Source organism: Venturia canescens, chromosome 1 (genome assembly GCF_019457755.1).
Source record: "Venturia canescens isolate UGA chromosome 1, ASM1945775v1, whole genome shotgun sequence".
NCBI classification, from domain to species: Eukaryota; Metazoa; Arthropoda; class Insecta; order Hymenoptera; family Ichneumonidae; genus Venturia; species Venturia canescens.
In genome coordinates, this window is record NC_057421.1 from 10,775,789 (window position 1) to 10,794,191 (window position 18,403).

At 42.8% G+C, this 18,403-nt stretch overlaps 1 protein-coding gene across 1 annotated transcript in view; it reads left to right on the plus strand.

The window, feature by feature from the left end:
• The first annotated feature begins 624 nt into the window (after positions 1-624).
• Positions 625-18,403, plus strand: part of LOC122408831 (serine/arginine repetitive matrix protein 2-like) — a 41,813-nt gene continuing 24,034 nt past the window's right edge. The window contains exons 1-2 of the mRNA XM_043415899.1: positions 625-1,263; positions 5,738-5,924. Coding sequence (XP_043271834.1) covers positions 5,754-5,924 — 171 coding nt within the window. The 5' untranslated portion in view covers positions 625-1,263; positions 5,738-5,753. The remainder of the gene's footprint in view (positions 1,264-5,737; positions 5,925-18,403) is intronic.

Sequence of the window (18,403 nt, forward strand, 5' to 3'; positions counted from 1 at the left end):
ACGCCAACAACGAGCTGTAAAGAATTGGCCTGCTGTGCCTGTCGGTAACTTGGAAAGAAAATGTTTCCTTTACCACTATATTCGGTCGGAATTTGTACGTAAAAATCCCTACTTTCGCGATGCACTGTAGAGTTTCGCCTCTTTTTTGCCAACGCATAACACGAGTCTGCAGAATTTTGTCTTATCGATATTTTGTAGGGCCGAGAGATTACCAAGTGTCAGTTCCCAATATAACCATTGAAAGGGGGCTACAATCGTGACGCCTTAATTATCGACACTTCCGAGTCTCTTCCTCACCGACTGATAGCCAAGCTGCAACCTCTACGCAGACTCGAAGGCAAATATTTGACTGACAAACGATTGGAAACAATGGCAAACTCCATTTTGTTGAAAAATTCAATAACAATGTTTAGTCAAATGAAAAGAAACGCGATAACCCAGCTTCCAACTTTATTGACTTGCAGAAAATATGCCGATCGATCGGTGTCTCCCTCTAGGAAGTGCGCAGAGGATTCTTCAGCAAGCCCCTTCCAAAAGCCCAATCCGTACCGACCTCGAAGCATGGTGTGTACGAAGGCTCTTATATACGGCGAGCTTGCCCGTGGGCAGTTCAGTCTCTGCCTGCCTTTGCTTGGCATGTGAATGCACCGCCGATTCGACTGGGAGTGAGCATGGAGTGCGAGGACTATCCGCGAGGTTCACACTGTTTTATATACTGAATAAACGGCATAAACGTCAACGAAGCAATAATAAAACGATACTCCGATGAAGCATCAAAAATTCAAAAAAAATATCGATGAAAAATCCTAAAAATCGATAAACAGAGAGAAACAATAAACAGAATAGTGTCTTATCGCAGAAATAGTACGAAACAACGATAGAAATGAAAATATGAGTAACGAGTAGAAAACAAAGTCCCGAAGGCACATTGGACTCTCGGTAAAACAATATCGCAACAGCGTTGAAAACAAAAATCCGAGTTACGTTAGCGAGAAAATTGAGCAACCCCAGCACGCCCGATGCGCAGGGATGAAAAGCGCAATCCACTCTCTCTCAAACGACTATTGAGAGTCGTGACAAATCTCGCGGTCGTGATACCACAGAAAAAGGGGTTGTTTCGAAGCGTTCGCGAGGAACGCCACGGACGACGGTGCGAGAGTTAAGAAAAAAACGTTCGTGGTTCTGTAACAATTAGTGCGTTGTACCCGAGGGTGGCGGTAGAAACCTATGCAGGTGTACCTCTCTGGATATATAAAGTATTAGGTGAGTATAATTGCTTGCAGGATCTTAATCGTTTGCGATTAATTGCACGTAATGCTCCGACTATTTATTATTCCCGAACGGTTCCTCGCGCCAACGAGGAACGTCTTTCGCGCGGTTTTCCTATGCGGTATTGCCGGCAGTACCACCTACGATTCACCGGGCGAGAATCGCTTGTGTAATATTAGTACACTGAACAGGTAGCCGCGGTACTCGCACTTGATCCTACCGCTCAATTTATTATTTTTCGATTCACTTTACTGCACTGCGGACATGATACTTTTGTGTGTATGACAATCCACCTGGGACCGATCTGTTGTGGCCGCGATCGTTTTGGCAGGTCGTTCAATCGCCAATTTTTCGTTCTGCGGTAGGCAATCTGTGTATAGAAAATACCGGATGGAATTTATGGTCGAAACGTCGGAGAAGAAATTCTGAAAAACCCACTCCCGGAAGTGGTGAGTCGCGGCTGCTTTTTAGCAGCTTATTTCGCGAAAAATTGAATCATTTCTGTGTAGAATTTGAAGGATTTTTTCGAGTGAGCAACACTTAAGGTGTGCTGAACATCCTAATGTTGTTTGGACTGTTAAAAGTCAAGTTTGCTTGATTTTGAATATCGCAGAGTGATGTAACTTTTATCATGTTTTTTACCATCACTTCCGAGAATCTCGTCATCATATTTTGGTGTCATTCGTACAATCGGACCAAAAAATCCTAATTGATTTCTTTGTAGAGTAAATTTCAGTAGGAAATTTCTGTAATAAACGCACGATCGTGAGATATCGAACAGCGAAAATCAATCAATTAGAGACACAACCGGTATTCGCATGGATTGAAATTAGCTTGTATTCCATAAATTCAGCTCGATTCAGTTAGCTGTGATTTCAAGAGAACCGGATTAGTGAGTATATTTATAGCTCGTACGAAGCCAAAAACAGCGAAGTTTAATCAATTATGCACTTTACGATGCAAGATAAAAGTAGTTGTTTTTTGAACGTGAATACCGACGACATAAGCATCGAAACGGTCGATTAGTCTCCGCACGGGAACGGCACATGTCGCAGGACCCCTGCTCGAATCACTTTTCTCATTCGTTTTGCTTTTGTTTTCGGGAATGGAAATTTCACGCGTGAAGACAACACTTGGATAATATATTTGTGCAAAGCGATAAATTGGCCACGCTAGGATGGTTACAGCGCTCGTTACGACAGCTCGTGCGGCTACGCGGTTAAAAGTGAATGGGGAACGAGCTCATTCACAAGATTTTCTTCCGACTGCGGCTCTCTCGAGGTCTTTGTTCGCTTCGAATTATACGTATATATCCATGTTTATATGAACACACATTGCAAACAGTTGCCACGGCAACTTTTCCGTTTCTGCTACCTACATGCGCTTAACAACTTGCGCGAGACGTCTCTCACCGAGTTTCAGCATCCACGCATATCGGATTAATAGATATAACTCAGTGCGGCGTGTACCATTAATGATACACGCCCGATCAAAGGGCTCCAACGTGTGCTATTATGTCGATTTAATCGATAAACACCAAGTTTCATTTTCGCTTGGCACATGAGCGGAATTTCAAGTATTTTCGATACGTGCGATATCCAATTTCGTCAGTTTACACGGAGAGAACTAAATGAGTTTACGGAATCGAGATCGTTCGACGGGGATCGGTGATCGCTTGACAGAACTGACGCATCGGTCCAGGCTCTCTGCATTTTTTGAGGAGAAAATCTTTCGGGAGTTTCTCCCACGTCGTACGATGCTTGGAAATCCATTCACAGAAGAAGTTTATTCGTCAGTTTATTCTTGTGAAAACAAAACTTTGAGATTTCCTGAAATGTTAGCCTCGATGACAATGAGATCCGAAATACGTTGATGGGGAGCTTCACTCAAGTATTTTATCCGACAGCTTTTCTTCCTCGCAATTTTTTAGCGCTGAAATCTCACTCGAACTGACAGTGTGTGACCCCGAAAAATCGACTTTGAGCTGAAAAAATTGAAACATTTTGAAAACGCTTTTTCTGACTATGCTTCTGGAGAATTTCAGTCAAGTTTTTCGTTCACGGGTTAGAAATTCACTTTTCAGAATTCAATGACACGCGTTCGTTACGGCCGAGCGACAAATCAACGCAAATAACCTCTGGTATTGAAAACTTTTGTAGACAAAGATTTTTGAGGCTGATCACGAGTTCGCAGTAAAACATTTCCACAACCGCGTTTCAGCATGCGAAATAATCGAGGTTTTTGTATGACTAGCGATCAGAAATCAGATATTCAAATCTCGTATTCGAATGCGGTGAATTCGACGCAAGAATCAGAATCTCTAAGCCATATTCGCTACCATAAGAATCTGTGAACGTACCCGATTCGAATCCCTTCCAGATTTCAAATCTTTCCCCGGTACTTGCACCAGGAAAATCAAAATTGAAAATTCGTCACGAAAATTACGAATGGCAAAGCGAAAAAATTCCTAAACACGAAGGCAACAATTCGCGATGATCACTCGAGATCCCCCTCATTAAAATTGAGGATCGATTTTCTAGTGACTTTTCAACAAAGATATAAAAAGTTGGAACGAGCTGGCCTGTATCCTGTCATTCGAATGAACGTGCGAAACGCATGAGAACTCGAAGCCTACGCAAGTTCGTTCTAATAGCAATTAAAACGCATTCAGGCATCCACTATCTCACAGATCAGCTGGAACTCTCTTACTTCCTTCTGTTTTCCCCCCTCATAAAGGAATATCCTTTTATAACACTTTCGACCGGATTTTATTTACAATCGAGTGAGACACACGCCGTACCATCTTTATCGGATAAGCGGATTGTGTGAAAGTGCTCGCTTTTTCTCTATATTTATCGCCGACTATTTTTATTCTCAGTGCTTTGGAATTCTCCCATAAAAACGAACGCATCCGGATTTTCACCGCGTTTACTCATATAGGAATAATGGCGACAAGGCAAAAACGATTTATAACGCCGGCGAAGGAAAGTGACTAATTGATAATCCGTGTTTCTACTGCGTCGTCATTCTTATCGGGATACACTTGGGAACGATTTTTCTACAAATCGAAACTAACTTCTACTATCTGAAAAATATTTCAACATTTCATAGAATCGTAAAGATAGGCATCGCCTCAAAAGTTCCATGGGACGATGAGCCTTTCGTGATTCAGAATTTATTGAAATCACTCAGATTTTCTGCTGTTCCTTTCATCGTCGTTGAGCTCGGTTCTCCCTCAAAGACTTCTGGATGTCGACGAATCGCGAATTATTTGGGGTCAGGAACGAACCAAATGTCCAAACGACTGACAACTTTTTCTTCTTCCTTGAGTTTTCCCGCTGCTCTCGAGACCTTCGTCGACCGGAAGCACCAAACTTTCTTCAAACAAATATGTTTTGAGGAAAGTTCGTCGCCTTCGAAATAATCCGGAAGATTTTAACAAGACAATAACAAAACGTTAGACGAATGCCTTAAGCTAGTCGATTCTAGTTCAATAGAGGTATCTAACGCTGTAAGTCTTCACTTCGGATCTAATAACGGGCTTAAACTGTCAAGCTAGAAATCCGTCACCGTACAAAACCTCGCGGAGATTATAGAAGTAATTTAATTAAGGAGTCAAGTCATATACAGATGCTCGGGTTAACGTGATTCGAAGTGCAGCAGTGCGTATAAGAAAAAAAGGCGTTTTAGAGTCTTAACGCGACATTCAATTGTCCGTAGAGCAATTATTCCGTAAAATTGAATAAATTCGAAACACATTTTTGTGTGACGACGATTCTGCTCGGTTTCAGTGCTCCTTTCGAGTTGTTCTGATTGAAAATTCAAAAAAAATCTGGATTCGGACTTGCATGTTCTCAATAAAAATATTGGCGAAGTCTTCGCCACGAGAATGGGTGACACTTTCTTTAGTCTAGACAGCAAAATTTAGTGTTGATATCAGCGACGCGAGAATTGATGTATTCGCGAAAGTTTCCTTAATCAACTCTCGCCGATTCGACTAAAATGAAATCTTCAACACCAGCACTGAAATGTACTCTATTTAGTCCTGTTCACGAATTACGCAATCGGCTGAAATCCGAGTGGTCCAGCGGAGCTTAAAGTCAAATTTTGTCACGTAGACCACGAAAATTAACATTTTAATAACTCTCGAATATCCGTATTTATTTCTGCTTAATCTCCGCTCGAGGATCAAAGACGATTATTCGAATAAAAAGTCGAAAAAAACAGGGGATTGATCGTGAATAATTATGCTAATTATACAAAAAGAGCTTCGATAATTATCACGGAGCGGTCTCGATAATTAATTATTGAAAGCAGCACATTTCGTTAAGTCACAAAAAAATCGTTTTCAACGATCCTCTATTCGACGCCGAGCTATAAATTCCCGATCACGAGCGGCTCGCGTTCAATCCATTTTCGCATCATTAATCCTCCGTTTAACGAGTTATATGCGCGTGATTGATTTCAGGAATAATCCAAGCATTATGTCGGTTTTACTGGAAGCAAGGCCTTACAGGCCTTTCAAGTCATCCGAGGAGTACTTGATAGCGATGAAGGAGGATCTCGCCGAATGGCTCAACGCACTTTATCCCGAGCTGAGGATGAGCCTCGACAATTTCATGGACAGACTCGACACTGGCGTTGCACTCTGTAAAGTGAGTATTTTCCTTAAATTCATACTTTTCGAGAAAAAAATCGTGACAATTTACATCATGCTGTTTTGCAAAAACCGCCATCTTGGAAAAACTGAGAGGGAAAAAAGAGCTCGTAACCAGTGTTCTGGAAAGGTCTGACATTAAGGACACCTTTGCTGGCGATAATATGGTCATTCAAGTGCATCAACAATAACGAAAATCAATTTGGAATAAAAAAAACGTCAAAAATTCTTGACTTTTTAATTAAAAACGGAAAAATAATGAAGATTTTGATTTAATTTTACAAAATAAATGACAGATTCTAAACCCTCGAAAACCCTCTGTATCAGATTTTCAAGAATCTTTCTTTTGTTCCTCAGTTCAAACTGTGTACTTGAAATAGTGTGTCCAAAATTGTCGTTTTGCGCATTACTGGGTTAATGGAAGAAAAACATTCTGAATTGAGAAGCACGAAAATTCGGAATTATTGTCAAGAAATCTGCCGGCAGGAAAACATTTTCTATCCTCAAAAGTATCGGTAACGAGATTATTGAAAAATCAAGAAAAAAAAACTCTTCGTCAGTATTTCGTCGCCACGTTTCGAAGCGCCTCGAACGAGAGCACGAGGAAAGAGTCGCGCGACTTCCTGGGCGAGAAGGCAAAACAATATTTCAAAAAATTACTATTCATACAGTGTCCCCGTGAAAGATTCCCGTTTCAACGGTAAAACCAACGACAATGAGGAGCTAATAGATTGCTTGGTGGTTTGATAATCGCAGACGGCGATAACAATTAAACAATGGAAGCGCACGGTTGTGCAGAGTTGTCACGAAAATATAACGAAACAATGAAAATAAAGGGGTTTCGGTAGAGCGACGCATATAAGGAAGATGATTTTGGACGAAAGTCGAACAATCCGCGAGGCTGTTGCACCGTCTTATGACTGGGCACGCTCGTTAGGCAAGGGACAAGAGCTCGAGGAGTGAAGAGAGGATATGCGCGCGTATGACGTCCAGCGGAAACTCGTCGAGTTACGTGACTCAAATACAAAATTCGTGTTTTCATACAGGAATAAGCTGACCCGAGGAATAGTACCAAAATAAAGGGTTGTCCACACGGAAAACGAGGTAGAGGGGAGTGCGCGAGGAGCATGTGAATAACGAAGAGCGTTATTGTTAAAAAAATGAAAGAAGCACGCTCTGCTGCTGCGACATCCTCGGGATTGAGGTACAAAAAACAACGAACAAAAGGCAGAGCCAACAATGCATTTGTCAATTTGCCCACCCACGCTTAAGCGAGAAAAAATCAACTAAAAAGCTATTCCGAATAAGGCATAAACAGTCAACTACGTAGTTTATTGGTCGTATCGTAATATTTGAGCGCGAGGTCAACGAGCAACAGAGACAGAAGCAAACTCTAAAGACTTTCACTGATCTACGAGAGGATCGAGGGACGTGCGTCGTGAGCCATGTAACTATACGAGGCTTCCCTCTGATGCCTCCTATGCACGGTTGCACATAGAGTGCAACACTCTCGCCAAGTTTCCACCGGACCCAGTCAACGAGAGTCTCTCACTCTCCCAGCCTTAGTTTCCCCGAAGAGTCATCGCGATCGTAACTGTACGAGAGCAGAGGCCTCCGCGAGGACTCATAGTCACGGTGATCGTGGAACGCCTTAATCCATATTTATTATTATTAGCGCGATATCATCTTTCGTACCCTTTAGTTATGCCGCGCGGGCGCGCGCGCGCGTGCATATACGACACCTTTCACGTTGATTCGAGCTGGACTTTTTAAATGGCAGCTTAGCTCGCACCGTTTTTTTTTTCGTATTCCTCGTTCGCGTAGGTTTTAGAAAGGTGCGAGTTTCCGAAAAATCATTAATACGTCGAACGTCCTTGTCGTAGGAAAGTTCATGCGCGCGATGTTCTTCGGACGTTAATATCCCACTCCAATGGAACTTTGACCCGGGGGAGGGGTCAGCCGAGCTCTCATTTTGAGGGACAACCTTTCGAACGAATCTCGTTTCTCCATTCGTCGAAAAGAGTCACATTTTTCAAACGTAATTCAACGATTTTTATGGGCTTCGAGATCTAATTCGCGAAAAACGATAGTCCGAATCTCACGAGCGATAAGGATCCAGCAGTCGCGGGGCCCGCACTGCTACAGAATGCCTTTTGTATAATGCACCGTTCGGTGAATAACTATACGGAGCACTTTGCCTAATAGCTTATAGCTCGCGTATCCCAGGCTTGGGACATCGATCGAACGGCCTACATTCTCCTACGTCTCTCTCCACTTCACGTTCAAAAAAATGTTGTGCTAGGTAACGAGTCGGTGTCACGCAAAAAAAATCAAGAAAAACGACAACGTCACTAAATATAAGAACCGAAGCTTGTTTCCTTACAGGAAAACGCTATCGAATTTGATTCCGCGCTAAAAAAAAAAAATAATAAAAAAAATAACCAACAATGTCACCGAACCTGGTAACATTTCACATTCTAAGCGAAGCTGGCGATTTTTTTATCGCGATATGTAAAGGTACACCGTGCCCGAAAGATCATATTTTATGGGTCTCCAAATTGGATCGATTTTTATTCCCTAATTGAAGATATAATCACTTTAAATTAATGTCAGAGTTATTAATTCGAAATTGGAAATAAATTTTTTCAACTTATCTCATGGCGTATGAAATTACGAGCGAATATCGAAATGGATCAAGAAAAAAGTATTAATAAAAAGGCTGTGACAGGAAGCGCACAAGTCAAGAAAAAACAAAATGCCGAAATAAGCAATTTTTCTTCATATTTAAACACGTTTGTATCAATAACCAATAAGACGAACCCTTTAAAATTTGATATGCGTGTCAGTCGACTACCTATTTGACTCTGTGTAAATTTCAAGACTTTCTTAAGGAAATCGTTTCGTGCATGAACTAGCTTAAACATCGTTTCGTAATTGTCGAGAGAAAAAAGGTCGATCCTGCAATATTTGAAAGTTCGATTCAAAATAGTGTGAAAAATGTAGCCTCGTGATTTGCGATCCTTCGTTTCAAGATCGTTAAAAATATACGAGGCCGCGCGCGCGTCTCTCGCGTGGCTAGAATACTGTCAGCGAATCGTGGGAAGTCGCTGTAAGATCGAAGAAAATTTCTTGCGATGTAATGAGAGAAAAAAGATGAAAATGGGAGGCCCGGTGAACGGTATAATCAGAGAACGAGGAATAAATCAATATTGAAAGATCGTAAAAAGTTTTTTTGTTTATCGTACTCTTTCCAATGCCTTTCCGTGCTTGATAGTTCGTCGACTGAGTCACAAATCAAATTTATTTACTCTCTTCCCGTTCATACAACTCAATATTTAAGAGTGGAGGGTCAAAGATCTTCTCGAACGAAATTGCATCGCGGGCTACCGCTCAAGTAGCTGCGTGGGAGCGATGTATCGAAAGCGAGGAGTGTCGACGCGCGTTCCTATGTTACGAGAGAGACTCGTGAAGGCTGTTGATAACTGTGACAGCAGCTTACTTCCCATCATATATAGAATCACGAACGGGGGGGGGGGTACTCGAAAGTAGGAAATCCTTTGAAGGCCGTCCAAAAATATTTTTAACTTTGGAATTTTTTTATTGCTGCATCTCTTTTACTGCTCATGTTCAGCGGAGTGTATGGGCTGAAGAGATTTTTTATGGACCATAATAAATTTTCGATTGAGCAATGCTCTCCGTAAAAAATATAAAAATCAATGAGCATTCGGGCGTTTTGAATGGTGCTGTCTCCGCACATTTGTATTAAATTCTTAAATTATGCCTCCTCTCCGTATCAAACTGATTTGAAATTCTTCAAAATTGCTATGTTCCAGAACTTTCGTGTCGTCATTTACGTTTCCTCAATATTTCTTCTTCCTACAGAAAGCACAATTACCATTTTCATCCAGTAAATCTTTCCCGGTTTCATCCGGGAAATATAAAAAGAATCAACGAATCAATATATCGAGTGTGGAAACCTCCAAGAACCGTTTGTTTCACAAGCGAAAGAAAGTTCCGTCGCCGTAATGAATTTTTCGAAGATTCCCCGGCGCGTCAATAAATATCCGTGAACGCAGAAGGGAACAACACAATGATTTCCGTACAATCTCGTAGCCCAGCACATCGTTGACGATTCTTTTACGTACAATGGTGAGAGACAAAAAATCTTCTTCACGAGACTCTATGCGAGCTCCATTGTAAAAGATATTTCGAGCGTGCATTGTGTCCTGGCAGTGCACTCGTGTCCGGAGGGGGTTGATTCATCGCCCATCGTTCATTCACTCAGTGAACTCACCCTGCATATCCACAAACGCGTCTCAATTTACATAGATCTTACATAAGGCCATCTCGCCTTCTGTTATGCTACCCATGCGAGTGCATTATTCACCCAAATATAAGAATTTCGATGCTCGTGCGTATGTTTCCTCAGCGAGAGCGGTGAATATACACGGGGACAAAAGCTAATGCGAGCGTCTCGAAGTTTCGTCCCTCGTGTATACAGACTCGTGCTGTATACATGCGAGAGCGTTGTGTCGCCGATCCGGCGAGGTTGAGATACCTCGCCAACTCGGAGAAAGTCAACGGCCCCCTGGTCTCTCTCCTCCGCGTATATAAGCCATATATCCACATGCATAAACTTGACACACCTATACATATTCATCACACGGTAGTTATAAAGTTGCATGTATCCTAGTCGCGTATGTGGGTGTACTATAGGCGCACGTGGCTCTCGTCGTGGGACCGTACGAGACTCGCGACGAGCTCGGCGCGCATTGCCTGGGTTCGCTAGAGCGGCTCGTTTCTGTAAGTTTTTTAATCCTCTATTTTTCTCCCGCGACTATCAACGTTTCTCTTTCCTTTTCCACATTTATTTATTCCATTTCTCTCGTCATAGGATCGGAGCCCAATCGACTTAACGAGATGCATGCACCGCGCAGGAAAAACGAGACGCGAGCGGCAGCCTCGTTCCAAAGTTCACTGCATACTTTGACGGCTCGATGTATTACCGAATTTTCCAGTTTTTTATCCTCGACATTTCCGCCCTTTCGTTTCGTCGAATCGCCTCGAATGCGCTTTCATTCCGATCCGTGATTTCCAGCCTGGATCGAAGGGGCTCGGATTCCATGTTTTTCTATCACGCATCCATCCGGAACGCGAACGAATTTTTTTTCCAAAATAAACGATAAAGATAAAGCACTTTTACGCGGACTCGTGACGCCAAAATCATGACAATCGGAAGCGATAGAAACGCGAGTAACGAACTTGCCCGTATCTCCTCGGCTGCGGATCGAGACGCCTCTGCACAAAACCTCTTAACGTCTTTCCTCGATGCAACGCCAAACAAATCGCATCCGTAATACACGCATACTTATCGCACGCACAGAATTCAGTCGGCGCAAATTTGAAGCCCCTTTTTTCAGCTACTCATCCTTCGGGGTAATTTTAATAAATTTGCTCCATTGTTCATTTACTCTGCAAGAAGAAGCTTTACGTGTAACGGAGTTAAACTCATGTGACGATCCATCAGAATGTTGAACTCATAAAAGTCGTTTCATTTTACATTGTCTGCTCGAGTAGGCACCAAATATTGTAGTTTTTATAAACGGCCCGTGATAATGACTTATTCATTAACAAATAAGAAAAATAAATAGTAATCTTTATTGATTACTCCATTACGATCGCCGATATTGTTTTTGTTTTAAAATTTTTGTTTTTCCATCTGATTTCTGCGCTCGCTCGACATAAAACATCCGACAGATACACGACTCATCAATTTTTTTATAAAAACGTGTTTTCTGACGGCGATGCTTGAAATCTTGTACTCTCGATCGGCAGGATAAGTTTTCCTGAGGAAACGAATTTGTGATATATTTTGTTCGAAATGGAAATCGAGAGTAAGCGTGATTCAAAGAATTGCGTATTGTCTTTTGCGATATCCTGCGACTTCGACAGTAATTGTTGAACGATAATTCTCCCCGTTGTTTGTGTGTGTGGACGTAAAGTAAAAGGTAATTTACAGCGGATATCGAGCGTCGGGAAAGATATACGAAATGAGTATCCATAGAGGTTTTATATAGCCTCGCGTCGATGACGAGAGTGTCGAGAGACCTCGTCGAGGTCTCTCAGCATCGCGAGGTCGTCTTTACGATCTCGTAAACGAGTATTTGCAATTTGTTTCCGTCCGAGTGATTTACGGAAATGTAACTCTCCTCGTTATAAGCGTGTGTGTCTGATTGCAAGATGAGAGAAGCGCAAAACTACTTCGTCACTTGTTCTCCGGGTATCCTTATTTATTCGGAATAAAGTTGAAGCAGCGCGCATTATCCGTCGGTGAAGCGACTCGGGACTCACTCACGCGCGCCTCGCACATCCTTTTTCGCAAGCTCTTTATGGACTCGTGCGCGAAAGGGAAGTTGTTTTCTGTGCTCGTTTCTTTTCTTCTCGCCCTCTCCCCCATTTTTATTTCTTTTTTCCTTCCCCGCCTCTCCGCCGCTTCCTCTTTCGCCGTCTCCCTCCGAAGCACTCGCAGCGGGCCCGTTGGTTTTGTGTTTGACGGAGGAGAGGAGTCAAAGACGATTGCAAACATCCTTGGACCGTAGGATCGATGGCCTCGCGACGTGTGTTGTATACGATTTGCGAATAAGAAGCAACACGAGTGCGCGGACAGAGCGGCACCGAACGGAAGGTTTTTAAACACCCGCGCGAGAAAACACGGCCCGCGAACTCGCGCAGTTTGGCCATGCCCTGTGGCTTCTCTCCCGTGCTCTGGCCTTAAACGTCGGAAATGACAAATACCAGGCGCCTTCGAACTGCCGACTATATAAGGGCAACGCCCGCTTCTATATCAAAACAACCAACGCGTTGTATCCTCGATTATAAACCTGGCTAAGCCCGCACCGCCTTATCGGCAGTGATACGTTGATCTCGATCGTGCGCTTTCACGGATGTAAGGACGAGGAAACCTGGACGAATGGGCCTCGAACAACAGCATTATACGGGAGGATTATCCTTCGAAATATTTTCGTTACGATTGCACCGAGTTTCTATCGAACTATTGATCAGATTCACCGAAGCTTTACGTCCCAGCTAAATTATAATCATTCGTCGCAAAGCAAATCGATTTCAGAAGCTTCGCTGCTCTGGGTACTCCCGGGTACGGGCGAGCGACGAACGGAGCTCAGTGCGGGAATCGATGAGGATCTTTTTTCTCACAATTCCTGATGAATGTACGACGCTGAAGTTTGCAGCGTTGGAGTCCAACGAAATGAAGGACAAAAACACTTCACATGAAACATTTCACAAAACACATGAATTTTTTGTTTCACGAAGCATCGGTGTGCAGCTCGAAAAGCTACGAACTGCAAATTCGATGGGGAACCAAATTGGAGAGTTACTGGAATTATTCTAGGCTTTTTCACACCGCTTCGTTGGACTCCAACGCTGCAAACTTCAGCGTCACGACGAATGTACTGCCATCGAGAAACATTTTCTTGAAACTTTTCCACGGCATTTTGGGCCCTCATGCTCATAATTCATTTATTCATATATTTATAATGAATATTCAAATGCGCGTAGCGAGAACGAAAATCTAAAAAATATCTTCTAGGTGTATAGTCCGATGAAAGTTGGATCGACTTTTCGACGTTTGTACCACGACCAGCTGTGATTCGATGTGTTTTCTGCCGTAATCGTTGAAAGAAATTAATTTGCAGAGAGCACAAATTCCTGAGGGTTAAAGAACTGATTTCGAAACTCGTAAAATTACGAATCATTCCGGTGTCTCGCTGTCGATATTGTTCGTGTTGTTAAAACACTGGATCGCTCGCAGAAAAAAAAACAACAACAAAGACGACTATCTAAATATCGAGCGGCACGTGCGGCTCACGCTTAACGAAGATGAAATTGTGATCCCTGTCATCCGATGAAACTGGACACTATCCGGCGTCCTCTTACTGAACTAACGCGCCGCACACAGACAGGAAGACGAACTCGCATTTACACGCTGTGAGAGGTGATATCAATTAAACGTAATTGATTCCATCTGCTTTTCTTTGTCGTATACCGTTTACTCGAAATTGGGATTTATGGATCGAGTTCAATTTTGTCATGACAATGAACAAAAGCGAGACTCTGCTCCTCCGTCGCTTATTTCTTCTTCGAAATTTTTGTTTCAGCGAATGAGATACTCGCGCGTCTCAAGATACGTTTTGTTTATTTTAATGTCGTCTAGTTACTCGCGATCCAGCTAACTTTCCACATTCCAAAGCAACAGTGACGCCAGCTTTTTTCACTCGTTCATTTTCAATGTAAATATACAAGACACTGCTGCGAGGGAGGACAATTTTATAGCCAATTAGAACGATACTGCAAACGATTTGACATTGCGAAGCTTCACTCTGATCATTTTGATTTTGATAAAAATAATATAAATTTGAATTCGAGCACATTTTTCTGGCATTATATTTTTAGTGGAGAACATTTGGTTGAAAGACATCAAATTAACGAACCTCGTTTCAATTGGAAATTTGTTTATTCATAGACTCGCTGTGATTAAAATCTTTCAGGACTTATGCAATTAATTAACGATGACGACGAAATCGGAAAGGTTAAGCAAGCAGGATATCACGAAAATTTCAACACGCACGTTTATAGAATTTTGGCGACTTTATCTTCGTGACTTTCAACGTAAGAACGAGCTTACGTAACTCCTTTTTTGGTGCAACGAAGTATCCGATTTTTTCGAGAATCTATAAATTTTTAATGAGAACCGCAAACTCGTTAATTCGTGAAACCTTCATTACCATAAACAAAGGTGGCCACCTGTTTGCCTTCTCTTTTTTAAGTACGTTCGAGCGCGAAGGAATACCGGAAAAAGTATCAAACTCCGAAATTATGCAAAAATTATTTTGACTGCATTCTCCGGCTTACTAGAAATGGGCACATCGAAAGGCTCGAAAAGCTAGCAAGTCGGAAGTCGCTGCGGTATATTGAAACTAAGAAATTTCGACGAGGCACCTCAACGATGACTCAGAACTAACGACACTCGAATAGTCTCGAAGCTTCGTGTCAAAAAGGCAAATATATAACGAGAGAAAATGGTAATCTCCTCGATCTCTTTACTTTGTATACACGAGTAACAGATTCAAACTCGATGGACAAGGTAAAGGTGAGTCGGTAATGAGCAGCCTCGCACTTCCGTCGACTTATCTATATTCGTCATCAATAATGGCAAGCCCATAAATGGAAATCGTTTATTTCATTTGAAAAAGTATTTTCCTCGGTTTTTCGATAGCGCCGCGTGCGGTATCGCGAAATGTGGGTTTAAACGAGGGCAAGGTCACCGCAGATCGATGAATGTGTGGTATCCTCGAGGATACTCTTTTTGGAAGTTAGCCTTGACGATTCACAAGGGTGACTCTCTTTCGTGGATGTATTTATACCGATTCCCCATCCCACGATGCATTTTTTATAGTTCCGGACGCGAACTTTTGCACACGTGTGAACATGCAGGTGTTGAGTTGCCAGAAATGGTGCTCCATGCGACGATGGTCCGGGGCAACGTTGACAGCCAATTCCGCTGCCATTCATGAGTGCTTGAATCGCAGTAGCATCAGCGACAGCAGTATCGAGCTTCAGACAGGAAACTGCGAACAGATTTCACGAGATTCTTTTGCCGCTCAATCTTTTGTTCTTCAAACGAAGAGTTCTCGAGCACCCGAGCAATGACACGTAAAAACAAAAATAAAAACTCCGTTAATGTGTCTTTTGTTTGGCTGTGCACCGTCTTTTCGACTCCAATGTCCTTTTGCGATCTGAAGGCTTCTGATGAATTTCCGGGTGAAAGTAGTTGCATTTTTAAGCATCTTACACGAAAGAGTGCTGTGAAATATCCGTCAAAAGCGTTTCTCGACAATGGGAGCGAGTTGGTTCGTCGACCTCACGTTTTTCGTTGGTCCCAGCTCCGGAAAATGCAACGCGAGAGGAGGAGGAGGAGGAGGAAGAAGAAGAAGAAGAAGCGTGCAGGAAAAATAAAACGGGAAAGTATATTGTTGAGTTGACACGCATAGAGCCGCGCGGAGGCTTCCTCTCTGTGTTTATGTTTAGTGTCCGCATACACGTGTGTATGAGAGAGAGAAAAGAATATAAAAATGCACCCAGTCTGGCCTGGAATACTCCGCATCTCGTTGAAACTCCCTGTGTGACTTGGATACCTCATCTACACACACACACACACACACACACACACACACACACACGTTCGAGTATAGTATACAGACACACGTGTTTTTCTTTGGTCTCGCCTCGTCTGGTTTATGAATGGCCATAGAAAGAGAGAGACGCTCACGAGAGAGCCGTCAAAGCTCGTACTATCCTTTTCTCAGTTTCCAACCCTCCGCTTCTAAAAATAACGATAGAGCCCAACGTACCCGTATGCCGGTTAGGGTTGTCTCGAAAATTGTCGAAACGACGACGAAAATAGCGATAAGCCAATGGTAACGAAGTACCGAGAGCAAAGGGAGAAACGATGCCCTGCGTGCGAGGAGGCTCCGAGAGTCGTCGACCAACTCTAATCTCTTCTTCAATGCCGATATGAAAGTTATTGCCCGGATAGAGGATTCGAAAGTTTTTTAACTGCAGACTTTGAGGTGATAAACGCAGCTGAGGGCGAACCTCGTGTTACGCGTGTATTGGGTTAACGAACTCGGAATCCAGAACGTATTTGGAAACCTTCCGGTTCAATATTTGACGAGAGTCAATGAGAACTTCGTGTGAGAGAAATATTATGAGTTTTGAGGCCCAACGGAGGAGGCCCGCTTCCCACTTTTCCCATCGCGACAGAAAAATATTTTGGGGCATCGACATCGATGTGCCTGCTTCCGTCACCGTATCGGAGACAGGAATAGAAAACAGAGGCGAGACTTATTCTAGAATGAGAATCACTTTGAGGCGAATCCCAGCTGGAGCAACGATCGAGAGTTGTGAGAGCGATCTTGAACCTTTCCGCGAAACAGTGACCCCCTTTGTTGAGTTCGCCTCGCCGTGGCCTTTGCTCGGATCTCAGAGATCATATCGTAGAAACCATTCTTGATTTTGCGATTCATTCCACGATGATCGCGTGCACAAACTATACGTTTTTTCAACAATCGAGTGAACAACGAGATGGAAAAGAGGGGGAATGAGAATGCGGTAATTGGCGAGCCTCCTCGCTGCGTCGAGGAGCGATCAAAGATTCGTGACGTTGTCGTAGCTCTGTCGAAAAATCAAAATTTTCAAAAGTCCAGAATAAATTGTCGAATTGTAGACAACTCCAGAGCAGCTGCGTTATGGATTTTCACGCGAACTCTAGTCTCGTTTCGTGGCCAGTTTTTCTCATGGTGGAGCTGTGAAAAGAGCAAACGAATCGGGTCGATACACAAACGAATGCGAGGATTCACCGGCAAGTCACGTACCGCCAGATGTAAAGAGCCTCGAGCGCGCATCACACAATTCTTTCATGCGGCGCTGCTTCTGCTCGCCGCTGTTGAATAATCCACAGCTTTTAGACACACTTGCGTAGACAGAGCGCCGCGCAAAACTCTCGTAGTTAGCGCTATACACGTGTCTCGAGAAGGAAATGAGGTGTCACCGGGCACCTGTGAACTCGAGGGAAACAGAGAAACCGAAAGAGGCAATGGAAGTGGGTACGAGGAATCGGAACGTCAAAGAGAACATTTGATAAATCGTCGCGGGCTCGCGTTATTGCGTTTGACAATTTAACATTAAATGATTCAGATAATAAAACATGCACCACCTGAACCAATAATCATCGAATTCCTCGTAAAATGCATCTGCGACAAAGGAAAAAAAGTGATCGTGCGTCAATTCTCCTCGAACGAATGCGTCTCGCGAGTTAATATCTCGTTCACAGTCTCGACTTAATTCTTCTTCTTTTTTTCTCTTTTATCTCTCTCATCCGTAGATGCAAACTATTTTAATGACCATCCATTTAGCGCGTAAGAAGGAAAGAGGGCATTTCGATTAAGGCGATTTGCAACGCGTTTTATCCCGCAGATATGATGATACTCGTGAGGGGTCATAGGTCACTTAATGTGACATCCTGTCGTCGTATATGATTACCAGACCAACCAGCCACTATTCTCTCTCTCTCTCTCTCTCTCTCTCTCTCTCGTTCGTATAAATGATACAGCAAGTATACACACTTCAAGATACTTGTACGTATAAATATATTGACGCTATACAAAGTCTTTCTCTTTCTCTCAAATTCCCTCGGATATATATGTACATAGCCTCGTTCTGGCAGCAGCGCTTCTCATTCTAGGCATACTTTCCTCGAGGAAAATTCTTCATTTAGATCATCCAAACTCGTTTTACGAGGTGCAATTTTCTTGAGAAACAGTGCTAAATATGAGGATAGATTCGATTATTCATTTATCTTGATTGATGAAGAATATTTAGGTTCTTCCATCTGAAAATATT